The sequence below is a fragment of the Mesocricetus auratus genome, unplaced genomic scaffold (assembly GCF_017639785.1).
Source record: "Mesocricetus auratus isolate SY011 unplaced genomic scaffold, BCM_Maur_2.0 Super-Scaffold_100024, whole genome shotgun sequence".
Classification (NCBI taxonomy): Eukaryota; Metazoa; Chordata; class Mammalia; order Rodentia; family Cricetidae; genus Mesocricetus; species Mesocricetus auratus.
Window position 1 is genome coordinate 22,048,452 of NW_024429205.1, and position 21,003 is coordinate 22,069,454.

Below are 21,003 nucleotides of genomic sequence, written 5' to 3' on the forward strand. Positions count from 1 at the left end.
CTCAGCCGGGGCCCTGGGTCCAGCCCTGCTCAGTTTCGCCTGGGAGCTTCCTCTGGATCGAGCGGAGAAAGCACACATTGGTTCCGTGTGGCTGTAGCCCACGCTCTGAATCACACCATGCCAAACCACTCCAGGATAATCACACAGCCCCAGCCTCTGACATGCTCTCCCCAAACCCGGTAAACAATTTACTTTTGATGGTTGACAAATGATGAGAAATTAATATACCTGCCACTCAAGTGGGGAAAATGACTCACAGTGATTCCAATTTACTGGAAATTGCAAGCTAGTACTCTGAACGGGTTGATGCTGTAATTTCTTTGTTTTTCCTCATCTAAATCCGTGTCCCCTGGTCAGATGGGATGTTTACTGGGTTTTTGTTTTGTATTATTGACTGTGAGCTATTGTTACCTGGTGTAATTGAGTTGTGAATCTTTTTTAAATAAAGAATTAGTAGCAGATCAAAGTGGCTGCCTGCTGGATTCTGAGGCGACAGCACAGCTGGGTCTCACACATTGGCAGTGGTGGTGTCTACCTAGCAGGGGTGCTGGAGAAGAGACGGTGAGGGAACCTCCCCAGAGAAACACAGAAGCACCTCACTCCTCACCCACAGCCCTCTCCAGATGTGTAGCAGACCCACACTCCTCACCCACAGCCCTCTCCAGATGTGTAGCAGACCCACACTCCTCACCCACAGCCCTCTCCAGATGTGAAGCAGACCCACACTCCTCACCCACAGCCCTCTCCAGATGTGTAGCAGACCCACACTCCATTCTGGGCTCTACCTCTATCTGGCTTGGGGTGGGGCCTCACATGAGTCCCTCCCCCCCTTGAATCCCTCCTCTATGAAATGGGGATGGTCAGTGCAGCCCACACAGCTTACAGCATCACTGGAAGCACACATGAGGGCATGACCAGCAGGAACTTTCTGATGATGTTATGTGCATGGGTGTGCCCTGGGGGCCGTGTTGAGGGGGCCAATCCCACCCTGGAGTGTGGGTACCTCGGTGGGGTGCTGTTCATTCCTTCCTTCAACACCTGGCCTACACAACTCTATGCACCGACAAAATGGCTCTCTCTAAAACCCTTTGTGCTGCAGATAGACTTGTCCTTTGAGAGGAGGGAAGGCGACTTCAAGGTCATATCGGCTGTGGGTGGTGGATTGGACCCAAACTCCTTCCTTCTTGCGGCTCATTGATCTTCGCCTAATCCCCCACCTCTGACTTTCCCTGCTCTGCACGATGACTATCTGCACAATTACTCCGGCAATTCATCATGCCTGTGACACCTCTCCTACTGTTGTCTGGAACTTGATTGGCATCGTAGACCGTTATTGAATTCCTGCCCTGAGATGATCTTCCCAGAGATTGGGAGGCTTTGGAGCCTCAGTCTTCACCGCGAGTCCTGAAATACATACCCACTGCTGGGCGCATAGTAGGAGACCCACAGCTCAGTGTTGGGCACATGGTTCAGTGTCTGACACACAGTGGGGCTCTACAGCTCAGTGCTGGGCTCACAGTATGGCCCCAGGAGCTTACTTAGTGCCGGCTACGCAGGAGTGGTCCCACAGCTCAGCGAGGCCCTCAGGAAGGTCTGACCAGCGTGGCCTGGTTGAATTATGCTATCCAGCTGTGCACCCTGGTCCCTGCAGCCAGGTGAAGAAATGAGTACCACTGACGGAGACCACCAGAAACAGCTGGCTCCACCTGAGATCTGGGGCCTCCCCAAGAGGATGTGAACCCGGAAGGGAACTGCTTCTGGGAGCCATGGTCCGTGCTTGACAGATAATTTATACTTCATCTTTGAGACTGTGTGAGGGGGCTGAGGATGGGGAAGGACGCAGAGCCCCCAGAGAGGGAGAAAGATGAAAAGAAGGGATGGGGAGAGGGACTGAGCAGGGAGTCACAGAGGAAGCTGGGCCCATGCCTGGCTTCTGTTGACTGCTGACTTGGTGTGCTGGACTCGTTAACCCCTCCCTGTCTGGCTTCACTGTTCACACTGCTCACACCCTTCCCTCCCCTCACATTCTCACCCCCTCCGGCCCACCCCAGGTCTCCATTCATGATTTAGGCTAAGGCTCCTGTCCTCTGCACAACTCCATGCCCCTCTTGTGCCCCCGCCCGAGCCATCTTCTGCTTTCATCTGTGGCGCTCCCCACTGGGGACACTTCAGCAGGCACTGTCTACAGTCGTGTCCACAGAGCTCTGTGTAAGTGGGGCCCCCTTCCCACTGTCCCCCGCACTCGGCTCTCTTGCTCAGTTAAGCTCCCCATGAGGGCAGCTACCGTTCATGGCCCTTGATCTCTAAGCTTCATTGCTCACACCATCCTCAGCCCACCTTCCCAGCCCTTCTCGGCCGAGTCCGTCATTGACATGCCCACTTCTCCTGTCCTAGTTTGGACACTTTCCTGGATGACAATCACCACTTTCTGCCTGCCTTTCACTTCTACGGTCACCAGGACGTATAGAGCCACCTTCCAGGCACCAGTCCTGGGGCCTCCAGGTGCTTCCCCTTGCTCCGTGGAATGAAGAAGGGAGGAGCATGCTATAGGGTCCTGGCCCTTGCCTCTCCCAGGCTTCCTTTCTTTCTCTCTTGTGGCTATCTTTCACAAAGGAGACAGGCCCAGGGTAAACTCTGATTTAGAGTCAGGGAAAGCCAGGTGTGGTAGCGGAAGCCTGCGATTCCAGCTTCTTGGGAGGCTCAGGCTAAAGAGGTTGGAAGGTTCAATACCAGCCTGGGAAACTGAGTGAATCCTTATTCAAAGTAAAAGGTGAAAATTGAGTTTGCCTAGCATGCACGAGACTCTAGGTTTCAATCTCAGACGTAAAATAGAACAGGACAAAACAAAGGGAGAGTTGAGAGGAGGCCCTTTCAACCGTACACATCTCTGAGGAGCCTTGGCACAGAGCCTTGGTCGGTGAGAGCCCCCATTGCCACCCCCTGACCAGTGGGACCATCATTGCACCAGGCATCAAGTTGTAGCCAGACAGTACTAAGTGGGCGCCACACTCCTGGAGAGATGGACTCTGCTAGGCAAGGGATTTTGACCTTTGTCTTTCCACCTCAAGTCTCCTGGAATACCCTGTGTTTTCTTCTCAGAGGAACTGTACTAATTAAATAATAATTACTCAGGAGAAAAAGTCCACCAGAAGAAGGCAGGAAGTTCCCTGAGTGGAATGCTGACTTATATGAAGTGTGTGTGTGTGTGTGTGTGTGTGTGTGTGTGTGTGTGTGTGTGTGTGTCTCCATCACTGGGCCTTCCTCAGGGATGTAGACAGTTTAAAGGACACCCTCCCATTTCTGCCCTCCCCTCCCATTTCTCCCCTAGCACCCTCTTCCTCCCCTTCCTCCTTGTCTTTTCATCTTGGGGATGGAACCCAGGGCCTCACACATACTACACTTGAAGACATTTCGATATGACATTAAAAAGCAAACCTCTAACTATCTATTTAGGTTACGAAGTTAATATAAGCACTATATCCATTGTCATCAAAGTCCTGAGTATCATCTGAGATGAAGAATGAGGTGAGGGGCAGGGATATGCGTTAGAGCTCTAGTATCCAACAGCAACAAAGACAAAAAGTCAACTCCCCTTTCTGTTTTGCTTTGATTTCCTGTTTTAATATGGCCAGATTAAAACTCTCTCTTTACTAACTTGGCCACTTCAAAGTGTATTGCATCTATGCCCAGGAAGGCAATGGCCAGACAAGGCTGTGGCTAGGGCATCCTTTCCCAAGGCACATTGCAAACAGCTATCCTATCTGGGCAGCTGTCCCATCAACACAGTGTTCTAAGACTGTGTGCTTCATGCAGATCAGAACCCCACTAGAATTAGATAGTTGTGATTAATAATAAATGGGCAAATGAATTTATTATTATTTAATAAGTGTAGCTGGGTTGGCTAGCCAAATCTTCTAAATCCTAGGGCGGGCAGGTCTGAAGAAATCAGAATGAAGTCCTTAGACAGAGAAGTGGGGACCAGTGAACGCGAGACCCACTTATTCTTAGAAATTCTGTGGCCAACTACTCCTGTTTCTCCAGCTGATTTCTCTACCCAAAGCCCAGTAGACCCCTAACACACACACACACACACACACACACACACACACACACACACACACACACACACACCGTGATGGGCACCTGCAGGTATCAGCAAGTCTTACCTCAGATGGAGAGGAAATGGAGTATGGGGGAAGAGATTTCATAGCCTCTGTACATCTGGAAGTGGGCATGACTCACAACACCATGGGGGAAGTGTAGCCTAAAGGACAAGGCATGTCCTGAAGGTGGCCTTTGTGAGACAAGCAGTTCTTGGTGTGGCTTTGGACTTGCTCTGGGCTTGGGAGTGCCTCTGATTCTATTTTTTTCCTAATAAGATTCCCTGTAATAACAACAGCGGAGCCATTCGCCTCACTGCTCAAGGCATGAGACACACCTGATAGGTCCTCAGCTAGCTCTGTCCCCTTCTCCCTGTTGTTCACGGAGGTTCTGCTGGGAGGTCTGGTTTGCTTGGTGTGGCTCAGAAGGATGGCTGGAATCTACAGGACATTTATGGGTGGAGGGCAGGGATGGAACTTTCTCATATCCCTGCCTGGAATAACACTTAAAAAGCACCGAGGACTTTCCCTGGATGGGGCTGCCTCAGAACAGAGCAACTTAAGAAGTTTCCTTAGAATGCATGTGTGGGTGCTCTGAGAGCCACAGGGAACATCTACATTAGCTCCGGGGATGCTCTTCTTAGCACAGCTGGGCAGTGCTGTGTGGAAGGAAGGAGCCACAGCCAGGCCATATCGCCCTCAGGTGTCTGAGGCTGGGGTGTCTGTGACTGTTGGGGGCAGGGGACTCTTCTGAGCCTTTTTCCTCCTTTCTGAAATGAGGCCTCCAGCAACTGGCCTTGCCTCCATCATGGAGTCCTCCCAAGGACACACAGACGTATCTCAGACCAGGGTTTGGTGCACCTCAGCGTTTCTCATGGGGTGTATCAGCTCACCTGGGAACTTTCTGGGGTTCACACTTTAGCACCTGAATCTGCTTGCAGAGGTAGGCCCTGGAAACCTGGCTATCAATGGCCCTGCTATCTCACCATTACCTTTGCTTGGTACCACAGACTCAAGGAGGCACAGTGGGACTGGTCTACTCTTGCCTGTTCTGGTGGAAAACTGTGAGGCCGGGGCAGGCTGAAGACAAACCCCGAGGGTAGCTTGCTTCCCATGAACATGACAGGGTCAAGAAAGGAAAAGGAACATTAGCTTCCAGGCTGGGGAGATGGCTCAGTCCAACCCAGACACGAGTTTAGATTCCCGATGGGGGAGTGTCCTTCTGTATATATGCTTCTCTTATTGGTTGATGAATAAAACACTGTTGGCCAATAAGGCAGAAAGGCAGGTGGGTCTAGGAGATGAGGAGAATTCTGGGAAAGGTAGGCAGAGAGGGGCCCATCAGAACTGTTGTCATATAAGGACCAGGAAGAAAGGACACACCAGGCATTCTCAGGTAAGATAGGATAACTTGGAAATACTTAGATTAACAGAAATGGGTTAATAATTAAGACAGAGCTAGCCAATAAGAAGCCTGAGACACCAGCTGATAACAGGCAGACCCCTGGAAACCCCAAACTCATAGACAGACAGACAGCCTAGCCATTCAGTGAGCAAGAGGCTCTGTGAGAAACCCTGTCTAAAAGTAAAGTGGAGACCATTCTCAGGACCAGCATGGTGCCAGATGCACGTGGACATGTAACACCCCTCCCCCAACACATGTGCTACACAAGCAGATCAGACCCAATACTTTTTATCAAGAGCTTCTTCCTATGCCCACCCTAATTATGATTAGTAATAATTTCGAGGCTAGCTGGTATGCTTATCTTCTCCACTAATAGTCTTTGAGAGTTTTTGAAGGCAAAAGACATCTTTGTTGCCACAGTCCACCCTCAGTCATTATATCCCACTAATGGGCCAGCGTCTGTGGTCCTTGGCATGCTTGGGTACCCAGGGACACACACCCCCAGGTAGGACTTGAGTCTTCTTCAAGGGAGCTGGTCTGTCGCTATACATACCTGTAGGTGTCAGTAGCTGGCACTTTCCAAATCTGGACGCCCCTCAAGGGCCCTTCGCTCCCCACCACGACGCTCAAGTTGGAGTTCTGGTATGCGTTGTTGCACTGGGCCTGTGTGGGGCCATGGGGTCCACTGGCCCCACAGGTGGTGAACAGCCAGTGAACTGTGACACAAAAGGAGAGGCAGTCAGTCACTTCCTGGGTCTCCCTCTTCCACAGGCCTCCCTGAGCTGTCTCCAGGCTGTCTGCTCCACAGCTTGAGGCATAAATTCAGAGAAGGCACCCAGACTGTGGGAGGAAATTACGACCAGCCATTCAAACTGTATAGTCCTGAAAGGAGGCTGCTTGGGCCAGGACCTGGGTCATGTACCGGGGAAGAGATGAAGATGGGAGAAGATTTAGATCAAGAAGGATGCAGCCAACCACAGCGCAGGACAGCAAGTGGGGGCCATAGGAAGATAAATCTAGCACCACAGCACCAGTGTCTTACTGAGAGGGAGTGACATCCCCGTTCAGGACCAAAAGGCACCGGCAACGGTTGAGTATTCTCCTGATCTCTCGCTGTGTCCCGCGTGGTGCTGAGCAAGCCCCAGATACTCAAGCTTTGACACTGTGGTTTCGTCTAACCTGTTCCCAAAGGCTTGCATGGACGTAATAGAACCCTGTGGCCTCGTGAGGCTAGAAAGCGCAAACTGGATACAGCACCAGCCCTATGACCCCACATAGGTAGGAATAGGAAGCCTCAAGCTCTCTGGACGTATAAGAGATACTTTCCTGGCAACAGGCCCTCAGTGGGGCAAACCAAAGCCTGTTTATGCCAGCCATGCCAGGTTTGGAAATGCAATGCATGGCTTTTAACTTCTTCTGCAACAGACAGTGTCAAAATGGAGAAAAACTGAACCTTCCAATCTCTTAACGCATCTGTATGTGCACATGCATGAGGGCATGTGCAGAGGACCGAGGAAAACCCCGGGTGTTGCCCTCACTCCACCACCATTAACACAGGGTGTCTCACTGGTCTGTTGCTTACCAGTTAGGCTACACTTGCTGGCCACCAGGCCCTAAGATGTTGTCTCTGCCTATCCCATGCTGGAATTACAAGGGCATGCCTGGATTTTTTTGTGTAGGGCCTGGAGACTGAATTCGGGTCCCTAGGCTTACACGGCAAGCAGTTCATTGACAGAACCACCTCCCTAGTCAGACTTGTCAAACCCTCTTCCTTTCCCCATCGACTCCCTGCTGTGATCTGTCCTTGTCCAGTGTCCTTACATAGCTTTCTAGGGACATCACGGGGACACCCCACCTGCCACCTCATCTTCTGCCAGCACATTTGCTTTCAAACGTCCTCTGTTAGCCAGGCTGAGCCTTGGAGATCTGTCAGGTCTCTCGGCCACAAATCTAACACCTTTTATAGCTCATAAAAGGTTTAAGAACTGTATTCTTGATAAATAAGCTTCTACTTAAAAACAAATCTCATTTTTCAAATGACCCAGATTATTTTTCCTTTTAAATAGAGTTTGAGTCAAATTCTGTGCACAGAAAATGATGGAAAATTAATTCGAGTGTATGTAGCACCATCACTAAAACATTCGAAAGAAAATTTCTTGAAGGCTTTGAACTAATTTGATGATGAAAATGTAAGAGGCCAATCTGACAGGCAGACGGAGGTCACCTTGGCAGGGCTGAAGCCCCAGTCAGCCTTGATTAACTTTTGTGATAGGACCCTGGCCTTGAGGTCTGAAGTTCCAGTGGGATTCTGATGCAACATATACATGGGAGACTGCCGTCCTCGTGGTTTCTGAAGGTCACTTCAAGGTTAGGAAATAAGGAGCCTATTGGCTGAGAGTGAGCTGTACGGTCAAATCTGTTAACTCAAAGGGCTAACTCTTTAGGGAAGGGTCTGGCTTTTTGTTTGTTGGCTCATCTGTTTGAGGCAGGGTCTCACTGTAGAATTTCAGGCTGGCTCAGATTCAGGGCAATATTCTGCCTCAGTGCTGAGAGAATGAATTTGCTTCACCATGTCCTGCTTACAAAAGGTATTTTTGCAGAATTTGTTTGTCTCTTTGTCCGTTCCAATGCCAAAATGACTTCTGTAGAGGAGGGAGGTGGAAAGACCACAGGCTTTGACATCTTCAAGAACACCTGGTTTTGGGGGAATGACCTTCATCAATGATGGATCATGAGACCTTGATCTAGTTCTGTCGTCTCTGAAAGGGGCTAGTTGGCATGCTAAAAGTAGCAGGGAGTAGGAAAGGTCATGGTAGAGTCCCAGACTCCACAATATGAGCTGTACCAATAGGTCCTGCCTGTGTCTAAGGCTGATCTTGTCACTGACAATGGAGAACGTATCCAGGGGAGTTTCTATGACTATAAATCCCATGTCCATAGCATCTGGGAACTTGAACTCAGTGAGCTAAGCATGAAGCTGGGGCAGGCAATAACACACACAATGAAGCTGGGTGGTAATCCCAGCACTCCGGGAGCCAGAGGCAGGCAGATCTCTGTGAGTTTGAGACCAGCCTGGTCTACAAGAGCTGGTTCCAGGACAGCCTCCAAAGCCACAGAGAAACCCTGTCTCGAAACACACACACACACACACACACACACACACACACACACAAACAAACAAAAAAACCAAAACAAACAAAAAACGAAAAGCCCACACACAATGAAGAAATGAAGTTGAAAGTCCCACCTTTCTGTTATGTCTAGCTGGAAGCCCATCCTGCAGACAGCCCCTATCCATGGCAAACAGCTTGGATGTGGGGAAGCTTTCCCAACCTGACCGCAGATGAATGGTGCTTTCTTTAGTTAATTCAGATCAGGACATAACATTTGCACCTTGCTTGAGCACTTAACCTTGAGTATAACCCTCTTTAACTTCAGCCTCTATAGCTAGAGTGTCAGAGGTTCTGAGACATCCCAAGGAAAGTTGGTCATCTGCTTTTTGGCCAACTGCAATGTCTGGTGAGGTAGGGGGAGGATTATGTGCTTTAGATTCAGATGGGCCAAAGTTTCTCATTGAACTTGGCCCCTGGCTAACTGTGAGGCCTGGATGAGATTAAAGCATCTTAGTTGGGAACCTTGACCGTGGCCATATGAGGTCATGTAATAAATAGAACATGTAGGTCATGAAAAATTTGGCAACAGTAGAAGGTTTATGAAGCTACAGTGACCAAAAATTCATTCAAACTCAAACACATAATGAATTTGAAATGTTTCTGGCAGTGTTCATCAATGTTGTATCCTGTGACTTTACTGTTGTCTTGATCACACACACACACACACACACACACACACACACACACACACCATCATATCACACAATGCCAATAAATGCTTCCTTGAAATATCAAAGCTGATACTTGAGACATTGTATGCTGTGAGTTGTAGCATCTTTACTACACATACAAAATTTCCTCTTATAAAACAGAATAGTTAAATCATCATAAATAGACCTTTAATAGTTTTCATGCCAACATTCTTCAGCATGTGGTTCTGAAGCTGATACATCTTAGGATTGCATTATGTTGGACAAACAAGCATATTTATCCATTAATATGCAAATTTCTTCCCTCTTTTATAATTGGTAAAACTATATGAATATCAAAGATTTGTTTTGAAATAAATTCCTTTGTGACTTATTATCAATAAATGCTTGATATTTTATACCCATTTTATATCTGTGTTCCCAAGGTCACGTCACAACTTCTCAGACTAACCAGAGTTGCAAATAGATATGGTTTAAGAAGACCTGGGTTAGATTACATGACCTGTCTGAGCCTTGCTTTTTGTAATTGGGACAAAAGGAGATTATGCTACTTACTGCTTAGGCTTCTGATGAAAATTAGAAGACTAATCTAAGCCAAGTGCGTATCCTAGCATATAACAGTAGAGAGATGCAGTGCAGACAGTCACAAGCCATGTGGTACTTCCCTGTGGGGATCAGACACCCATCCTCAAGATTTATGCCTCCATTCCATGAAGGAGTGACTCTAGGGCCATTTCTCAACAGAGGCGCCAGCATTTTCCCAAACTCAGTGGACATATATTAGTCTCAGGTGGTTTCCATACACAAGATTTTGTTTTTAGTTTCAGCAATTTGTGATGGAAAGGCCCAGAGAGGAGACTTTTTCTAAAGTGGATTCCAAGGGAATAGAGGATTTGCCATCCCAGGTCAGACTCGTGATTCATCCAGCCAGAATTTTGCTGCTCCCAGCAGCCTTTGGAGCAAGATGGTGGTCCCTGTTCTTGCAGATAGCTCTGACTGCCGTAAATCTGCCTAACTTGGCTTGGAATCAATTTATGTTTCCTACCACCCCCCCTTGGGTATACAGACTTTATGAGTTTATTGCCCTTGTGCGAGACCTATCTTGCTTCTCTGCTGGTTTGTCTTTCCCATGCTTCATGCCATTGATTCTCTTTATTCTTTCTGGACATCTTACAGACATGCCCAGATGTTTCATTAAGATGGGACATTTAGTCATTCCCAAACCACCTGATGACCAAGACTTTGGGGATTTAGGTTTAGTAGAGCTTATTTGGAGTCAGGAGGGTATCCTTATATAAAAACATCTTCTAGATTTGTACACTAGTTCCCATCTATCTCATCATCGTGATGAAGAAAGAACATTGTGACCCTTGTGATCTTGTCAGTGTTGGGGAAGGGTTTAAAATTGAGCATCACTTTTCCTCTGTCTAGGGCCCCCTGGTGGTAATCAACTCTCTGCCTTGGAGACTGGCACCCTTTTAAGATTGTTCACACCTGAGTCTCTTTCCTGCTGTGTACACTTCCTAAAGAGAATAATTTGCTTGTTGAGGTAATGTCCTAGAATGGAACTGTGTGTACCTGTGACTCTTGTGTAAGGGCACTTGCTATTCTTTATTTCAAATGTCCCTCAGAAGGTGCTTGTTTGGGTCAGGCTCTAATTATTTTCAGATCCTTGCCCAAGGTGTATACTATTGCTCTAACCCTGGTGAAATTGACTGCTGTGAGCCTACATAGGTCCCTGAGGAGTCTTCCGGAACAAGGGATGGTAGAAGCAGGGTAGGCATGACTTCTAGGTAAAGATAGGTCAGAGCCACAAAAGGGCAGGCAGGTAGTAGGATCAGTTCAGCAATGTCCCTAGAGTGGAAGGCATTGGCCATGGCATGACCTTGTAATTGAAAGAGACTGGTCTAAGGGAATTAAGCTGTAGTGGCTCTGGGGATCAGAAATTGCGGCGAGCTTTAAACCTTACCTAGGTAGAAGATATTTGTTTCCTTTGGAGTATATGTGCATGTGAGACCTGAACCTTAACTACCTGAGAGGCAGGCTCATCTATAAAAGGAACAAAACCCCTTCGGTATATACTGTGTATGCAACACAGGGCACACTCTCTCAGAGGGCCAGGCACTGTGCTTTCATGCACAAACAAATTCAATGCAGTTGAACTTGTGGAGATGGTGTGTGCTAAAGGCAGAGCTGTGGTATTCTCAGTAAGAATCAGGAAGTGTGCCTTGCTGGATGGTGGTGGCGCACGCCTTTAATCCCAGTACCCGGGAGACAGAGGCAGGCGGATCTCAGAGTTTGAGGCCAGCATGGTCTACAGAGTGAGTTTCAGGACAGCCAGGGCTACACAGAGAAACCCTGACTTGAAAAACAAAGCAAAACAAAGCAAAACAAAGCAAAAAAAGAATCAGGGAATGCATATTCAGCAGACCCAAGTAAGTGAATAATTGGTCAAGACAGTGCAATTCTCCTATGCCAACTTCAAGGATTAAAAAGGAGGAGGGGGGAGGGTTACTGGGGATATAGATCACCCAGTTAAGTGTTTGCCACACTAGCAGGAAGGCATGAGTTTGATCCTCAGTACCCCTGTAAAAAGCCAGACTATTCCAGCACTGGTGGGAGACAGGTAGATATTTGGGGCTCATTGGTTAGACATCTTAGCCATATCAAAGATTTCCAGGTTCAATGGGTATGGTGCTATGTTCTTGTAATTCCAGTGCTGGGGAAGCAGAGGTAGGGGATGCCTTGGGTTCTCACAGGTCAGCCAGCTGAGCCTAAAAATGTTGAATCCCATGACCTTGTGAGAGACTTTGCCTCCCGAGGAAACAACACCTGAGGTTGGCTTCTGGCTTCATACATATAAGAACAAGTGAATGCACACACACACACACAAACACACACACACACACACACACACACACACACACTAAAAGAAAACAATACTAGGATCACTAGGAATGCCTGTCCACCTCCTAACATCTGCAACTGGAACATTTCCAAATCGTAGAGTGTTTACCTTTCAGTCCCTAGGCCTGGGCTGCAATTCAGGATGGAATGACCACATCCAAGTTGTTCAGACCCATGAGGGGACAGGTAAGAATCTAGTCATTTTACTGCTGTGATTGGACTCTCAGTCCCAGAAAGTCCCACAGTAGCCATGATAGTACCTTAGCCTAGCAAAGAGTGCGGGCTTTATTGAGTCATGGGAATGAGGAAAGAAAAGCAGGAGGTCAAGACAAGGGGTCTAGTCCCAGGGGTGTCCCAGGCATTTAGATGGTGTCAGAAAGGAAATCCAGTCACTGGGCTGTTAAGTCATAGAGCAGCAGTGCCAAGGAGAAGGCCAGCACCACATGCCACCAGTCACAACTTCAGTGTCAGGAGAGAGGATTACAGTCACAGCAAGATCACTTGGGAGGCAGACTGAAGCTGGGATGCCAATCTGAGGCTCCCCATAGCTCCTCTGCTGATATTCCGGATTGGCTCCCAAAGGTCTGCGAAGCCACAAGGGCATGAAATGGCCCCCAGGGAAGGATATGATGAGGTCAAGGGAGGCAGGAAACTCACCTCTTCGTTCTCTTTAAAAAAATCCTATTTTATTAAAAGTCTTTTATAGGAGAAAAGAGCCATATTTATCTCGTTGTTACACACACCACACACTAGAAACACAGTTGAATACTCATTCACATTTAAATTGTACAAAGAACCCACAAACATGAAGATACTGATTGGTTATAGACAGCCGAGTAAAGAAAAATCCATTAAGCACTGGGTTTCATTTTAAGTATATTGCAGAGCCCTTCAAGAAGAAACAAATCAATTAGTAATATGCAGCACAATGTTTAAAAAATAGGCCAGACAGTGATTGCACTGGTTTTATTGCTGTTGCTAAGGCATCTCATCTGCTCAATTCAGTGCAAAGAAATAAAGTGTGATACAAAGGAAAATAAGTTCTCAGCTATCTCTATTAATCACCGCAATGAGGGTCTGCCTCAGGTTCAAGCCCTGAGCTTGTCGTGCCAAAGACTAGCACTTGGCGCCTTATGTGGAGCATTTGATTGGGCTCCATTGGAATTGAATTTTAGCCATAACCATTGACGGAGCTCAACTTCACCGAAGCTGTGCACCGTGGACTATTTGCATGCATCCTCTATCCCATTAAATAAATATCAGGCCCGAATCTGATTAGTTATCCAACTATAAATGTATGTGGCACCATTCCTTACTGAGAGCAGGGAGAATGACCTTTGCTTTGCTACTCATGAAGTTGGTTTGTTCCCTAATTAGGACAAAATGAAAACAATGCATATACTTTTAATGTTTCCTGCGCTGAAACAACTTTACCACCTGTCTCAACACTACGATCAGTCTGATAGCCTGATCATGGCAACTGCCAAAGAGTGACATGGAATTAGACCCCTGGTATTTTACTGAGTATTATTACAACAGACAGCTTTGTTTGTTTTTTGTTTTTTAAGTCCTGGCTTATTCCTCTGTTGAGATGCAAGTGCTAAAAAGAAGACTCCAGCCTGTTTAGTAGCCACTTGGGAACTAAATCATTCTTTCTATTTAGTGTCACAACAGGAAACCCTTGGACAATGCTAAAAAAAAAATAAGCCTTTTAATTTTGAAATAAATCACGGAGGAAAATACACAAACCAAGTGTATATTATATACTCGATGAGTTATTATAAAGCAAGTATTACTACCCAGATCAAGAAAGAAAACTTGTCCATTGGCTTCATGGCCTCTCCAGCCTTTACTTCCTTGCCCTTCAAAGGCATCGTCTTCTGGAGTACATTATAAAGACTGCTTTGAATTTCTCAGTAGTTTTACACCTGCAGTCTGCATTGCATTACCCCTAAGTAGCTTTCTCAAGTCTTGGCCACTAATTTTGCTTTTGTGGGGCTAGGACTGAACCCTGAGCATTGCGCATGTGAGGCAAGTTCTTATTGGTGAGTTACAGCTGTAGCTCCCTACACCACTTCCCCTTACCTCTGGGGGGAAGGCTTTTGTAAATTGCCCAGGTTAACCTTGGATCTGTGGTTACTCCAGACTCTGTTCTCTGTTTCCCAAGTTGCTGACGTTACTGAGGTTACAGGCTTGGATATGTGTGTATGTGTGTGTGTGTGTGTGTGTATAAAATATGTATATGTATATATATATGTATACACACACACACACACAAATTTTTGTTTCTTTAAATTGACAGAATTTCCCTCTACTTTTTCTTTTGTCTTTTGAGGAAGAGGGCCTTTGGTTTGTGGCTTTTCGCAGAGTCTGGAGCTTGTGTTTTGCTGCTCAGGTCTGCACAGTGCTCTGTCCTGGAAGTGTGGCAGCTATATCACCTCTTCTCTTGGCAGTGGGCGGCACTTCCTTATAAGGTACCAGATGCCTGACAATTGGCCTGCCTCTTTTAACACTGGCTCTGTAGTGACCAGCATCCCCATTTTAGCAGCCATTACAGGTTAACACGTGCCTGCATGACCTTTCCGCTCCTGTCCTGGTCACTAGGAGGTCAGATGCCCTCCTCGTGGTAAGGAACCAATCAGAAGTTAGCTGGTGGGGCTGTGCTTTACAGCTCTGGGTGTGCTTTACGGATGGTGCACAACAGTGACATGCAGAACATAGCAACCGCCCTGGGAGGGCCTATGGGCCATAACAACCAGTTGACCAATCAACACAGGGCAGGTCACTAAAACCTGGAATCGCACCAATCCTGAGACTGTTTCATACCCCTAGACACTCCCCTTATGCTGCCCTTTAAGATCTCTGCCTTAAGGTTGCTTGGGGTCTTTCTCCAGCCATTTGCCATGATGGCAGGGTGAAGGGCCTGAGCTAATGGGGTTAGCTCGTTAAACATCTACAATAAAAGATTCTTTGCTTTTCCATCGAAATGGGCCTCTTGGTGATTTTGAGGTTCAGAATTTGGGCACAACAGCTCTTCTTGATGCTCACTGTATAAAAGCATTTACTGGAAATTACAGAGCAATGTTGTTTTAGTGATATCCTTTTCTCATTGACTATCTGGAATATATCTGTGACAAGGCGTCATGTGCAACGTGGTGACTCAGAGAAAGGATAGGAGTAATAAAGGCAGTGTTATCATTCAATTCTGTCTCCCTGTTTCTGACTTTCAAGATATGGAATTGGCTTCATATTATCTGAAGTTGCCCAATTAAATATTTGCATATCATTATGAATCTATGAATTTAAATGTATTTTCTAGTTTGAATTAATCATAATCAGGATCCTTTGGAAGTTCAAACTGCCGTATCTTCAGTTAGTGGGAAAGGCTGGAGTCTTTTTATATGACTCTACAAGACACTTCAAGCTTCCTTGTGTTAGACATACACATGGAAAATTTATCCAGACACAGGTATAGGCAAGGACTTTCTCCAAAAGACCCCAATATCTCAGGAAATAATGCCATGGACTGGCAATATGGGATTGTATGAAATGAAAACATTTCTACTCAGCAAAGAGCCCACACCATGAAAGAAACGTATTTGCTACCGATATATTTGACAGAGGATTACTATCCAAAGTATATAAAGAACTAAAAAACCTACACACACAAAAAACCCCAAACCCCACAACAACCCAAACAATCTATACAAGAGCAAATGAAATGAACAAATATTCCTTAAAAGATTAAAGCAAATGGCCAAGAAATATGAAAATGTTTAGCATCCTTAGCCGTCACAGGAATACAGACTAAGACGCCACTGACATTCCATTCCACTCTGGTCAGAATGACTATCAAAGAAAACAAAGCAAACAATGGTTAGGATGTGGGGACAAAGGAAGCCTCATACACTCCTGGTGAGATCATAGATTAGTTCAGCAGCTTTGGAAATCAGTACGGAGGCTCCTATAAGAACTCAAAATAGACTGTAAGACTCAGCTCTACCATTCTTGGGCATAAACTCACATATAAGTCAACGCGCCAGCCATACCTGCTGCCACACAGATCTGGGGGGTTATAATATCAGATCATACTTTGTCTCCATTCACTCCTATTTTGAGGCTCTTGGAAGATCACTTTGTTGTAAATGTTGCCCTAAGGTTTTTGGGTCTGATTTAAGGTCTGTGTTTATGTAATGATTTAGAGAGGTTGAAAACAAAGCAGAACATCAAACAAATTATGTTGTTGCCCCCATCACTGCCTTCCTCCCAGAGTCTGAGGAAACAAAATATAACAGCCCAGCCCATTTGCTAGGATCAGCCCTTTAGGATACTTTTCCAGAGAGACCCTTTTCACCCACCTCTGCCCGCTGGCAGCTGATGTTCTAATTTGCTTCAGGGACGTCTCCAAGGACCATGGTCTTGAACCTGCTGCTCTCTCATGCCTTTCTCTTGTTAGATACTCCCCACTAAGTACAATTTAACCTTAGCTTGGCAGTGAGTGCCACCTAGGTTCAATGAGTTGTTCAGGGCCATCTGAACTTTCAGGAAACGGTCCTGGGTGCAGATATTTTATATGCATTTGTTTTTCCTCTTTCTCAGAACTTCAGCAGATCCTAGTGTATTTTGCATCCAATATCAAGGATGTGAGAGGGGACCTCTACTTATGGTCTGTTGGGCCCCTGACTTTTATCTCAGAGTTTTGGAATGTGCTTACATTTCCTGTTTAGTGGCTGGAAGGGCTGGAAGTTTCACTGCAGCTAAGAGGGTACCACCACAGTGCTGAGCTAGCAAAGCTGGGAATGCGTTTAGGCTTTCCACCTCAGCATATTTAATTACAGTACATTTGGGTAGCATCTCCACCCTCCAGTGAGCTTGAGTTTTGCAATCCTGTTAGGTCAATAGAAAAGGAAGGGAAAAGGGTTGCTGCTCTCATCGCCTAATAACGCATCCTGTGAAGAGTTACCGGGTAAGCCTGGGATGGTAGAGCAGCCTGAGGCTGAGTGAGGATGAATGGCGCTGCCGCCCTTCCACGACACACTCCCACAGCGTTTTCACTTGCTGTCCTTCTAGTTTGTTCCAATGGGACTTACTTGTTTGTGCATGCAACACACACGCTTGTATATGCTATATGTGCGCATGCACCTGTGTGCAGTTACCCCCTGACACCCCTGACTGGGGTCCATCCACACGAAGCTCTCGGGGCCGTCGTGGCTCTTCTGTTCTCTGCTGAAGGAGGCTTTAGGCGGTAGCAGCTATGGTGACACCGGCCCTGGTTAGCTATGCGCTGTCATATGAGAGCTCACTGGGCTTTTACCCTTTGACCTCCTTTGTTCAGTATGAAGTTCCTCTACACAGGTGAGATGTCTCATAAATTGTGAAGCATCCTGGAGCAGAGACCAGAGGCCCAGATCCCCTGCTGCTGGGAGGTGACAACTCTCTTGAGAGAGAGGGACCTCCCTACCAGCAGGCAGCAAGTCAGGGCTGCTGAGATAAAAGCTGCTTTCAGGACGGAATTACCCTAAACAGCTCTGACACCCAGCAATCTGCAGGAGCTTAATGGTGCCCGTGAAGGCTATTCTTTGTGTTCTCCCCTACCCCCTGCTCCCTGAGGGAAACTCAGTCACACATAGGAGAAGACAAAGGTCACTGGGGGGGGGGGAACCAACGAAAGCCAACTCACTATCCTGAAAGCAGAGCTGTAAAAATTAAGTTTAGGGAGGCTTTGGGCTAATTCAGTTATCCCCATGTTGGCTTCAGGCCAGAGCTGGGCTAATAAAGTATTTGATGTTGACATGGGTACTGTGAACTCAGCCATCTGCAGATTATACGTAATGGATTTGGTGGCAAGGCTAAAGTAGGAAGTGATGGTAGGTAGCTCAAATACGGGCTCTACAACACACAGGCCAGAAGAACCAGCAATTTCTGCCCTGCTAAGTTCTCCTAGGACAACAGGACTTGCTTGCCATTAGGATTCCCTGTCTCTGGAGAGGGAGGGCAGTGCTGGAAGCCACACCTAACTACTCAGCCTCCAGTGCTTTGCTGGTTGTAAGTCTCACAGTTTACCACCACCCTCCCAGGCCGGCTGGGATTATGACCCCTCCCCTCCGGAGGATGGACAGGCAGGGACAGGCAGCCCAACTAGTCAGTTCTGACCCCTAGGTCTGGGTCTCAGAGCCTCGAAGGCAGTTGGAGGCCTATGAGAAGGTGAGACATCCCAAAGCCAAGGGCAGAGAGGAAGACTGTGGGAGAACATTAGGACCAGACGTTTGAGCCCACGAGCAAGACTGGGAGGGGAGAGGCAAGAAGACGTGGTTTTTCTCCGGCTCCTGTCTGCAGTGCGGTGTGCTGGCTGCAGCCTCAGGGGCCGTTTTAGGATCACAAGGAAAAGACCAAGAGGGACACTGAGATGTGAGTCTTAACAGTACCAGGACCTGAACTAACAACAGTGGCCACTTAGAGGACCACTGAATAGACATCATCAGCCATCTATGATACTTTTATTGTACTTTAATTTTTCATTTTTTAGGTTTTTTCAAGATAGGATCCCTCTGTGTAACCTTGGCTGTCCTGGAACTTGCTTTGTGTTCTAGGATTAAAGGCATGTGCAACCACCTCCCAGCCTTTATTTTAAAATTTTAATGGGCCCTAGTTTAACCTATCAGAGCCTCCTAGATCAAGGCCTCCCACTCACTTGCAATGGAAACCCCACTGACCTGAGGTCTGGCTACAAGGCTTCAAACAGTAACATCAATGAAGTGAGACACTGGCTGTTAGTATTCAGGCATCTGTACTGGTCTGTCCTTGGGGTTCTGACAGGATACATCCTCAGTTGCGGCCATTAAGAGCACCACCTGTGCATGTTCACTATGCTCCCTTTTAAAAGGGCCCTGCCCGCCTCTCTCTCTCTCTCTCTCTCTCTCTCTCTCTCTCTCTCTCTCTCTCTCTCTCTCTCTCTCTCTCTCTCTCTCCCCCCGTCTGTCTCTGTCCCTCTCTCTGCCTGTCTGCCTGTCTCTCTGCCCCCCCCCTTTTCTGCTACTCCTATCCCTAGAGGCCGGTTTCCCCCTCCCCTTCCCCTTTTCCCATTCCCCTAATAAAAGACCCCTCCACGTGAGCTCTGTCACGTGGCATCTTTCTCCCTTGTGCCTCTTTTTAAATTGCAACACTGACCCATGGCTTCCTTGGTGAAGGGACGGCTATCAGAGACATCCTACCATCCTAGATCGCTCGGAGAGTCCCTTCTTTATTCTGCCGTCTGCTGTATCTTGGCACATATCATGATCAAGGCCTTTAGACCTTATGAGTGTGTGACTGGGTCACAGAGAACCTTGATATGTTTGGGCATGTGTATGTATGTACACTTGGCATGAGTGTATGCTGGGGTGGAGATGGGAATCCTAGGAAGATCAACCCCTTTTAGTCATGGGAAATAAATAGAGTAATTTCTAACAAGTGTATAGATACACGATCTGAACTTGGCCAGTTAACCTACCTCCACTGTTCTAAGCTAAAGCAGAAGCTAAGAGCCAAAATCCTTCTCTAGCCCCCACACCCAGCTGTAAAACCTAGGGATCCGATATTAGTACACAAATGTATTTTTTCCTGATACACTTGAAATAGCCTGAAGTTTTCTTACTCAGTATTTCATTGTTATAACATTCGTGCACCACAGTTCCCTGCCACTCTTGCTTCCGACCCCAACTAGCTTCCTTTTCGATTTAGGAAAAGATGAAATCTGTACACTAGCGTAGTCTTGCAAGAGTTGGGTTAAGTATGTTCTGTTCCCTGACTTATGTCCAGAGCTGACAATAGTGCTCGACACACAGAGTGGTGCATGGATCTCTGTTAGACAGAAACCAGAACTTAAAACACAACAGAAAGAAGAAACCAGCTCACATCCCTGCTCTCAAGCCCTTTTGAGCATCTAAAAGGGAGAGGTCATGAACACTGAGGGTTCCTAGACTTTGCCTGTTAAGCGTCTATGCAAACATAGAACAATAAAGGTGGTTAAACTGAGCATTTTCTGATAGTGTATCTATATGCTTGCTAGAAGTTACGTTGTTTATTGCCCATGACTGAAAGGGGGTAGGTCTCCCCAGGACCATCCAGTATACACTCATGCCAAGTGTACATATACTCATACATACCCAAACATATACATAACTAGAACGCCGTCTTTGAGAAAACCCCACAGTACTACTCCTTAAGCAGTTGGACACTCTCCTTACCCAATGGTTGATGGAACAGATCACTTGATAGGCGGAGTGAACTAGTCAGAAAAGTCAAAGTCACAAGGCTGGCCGAGGAGAAAGAAACAGTCCTCTTTCCTAGGTAGCTGAATCGAACAACGTGGAAGCTTTGCTATCGATCCTTAGGCAGGTTGGTAGACAACCCAGGGCTCTGCCTTGTTTTCTTTGCACGCTAACATTAATCCTGGAGTGTGATCATTAAACCTGCCAGTCACTTACTAAAACAATAATAATCAGATGAACAGATTTGCTTTCACCTTCTTGTGAACTCACAGTCAATATTCACTCTTAAAAACAAATCAGGCCTTTCAGGACCAGTCACCTGGGATTTATTTGGAAAACAATTCATGGAGAAAGTTCGGGAGTTTCTGTGATTTCTAAGATCTGGACAAGTTTTGGAAGACTACAGACCCTCTGTCAATAAATATGGATGAAAAGGTTCATATGGGGCAATCCTTCAGGACCTCTCATAAGACATCTACCCCTCCCCACACACAAGTAAATATAATGCCTTTACTTGCA

At 46.8% G+C, this 21,003-nt stretch overlaps 1 protein-coding gene across 1 annotated transcript in view; it reads right to left on the reverse strand.

Annotated features, from left to right (window-relative positions):
* Alk (ALK receptor tyrosine kinase) overlaps positions 1-21,003 on the reverse strand; it is a 718,643-nt gene that overhangs the window by 51,791 nt on the left and 645,849 nt on the right. Inside the window, 1 exon segment of the mRNA XM_040730911.1 lies at positions 6,059-6,221. Coding sequence (XP_040586845.1) covers positions 6,059-6,221 — 163 coding nt within the window.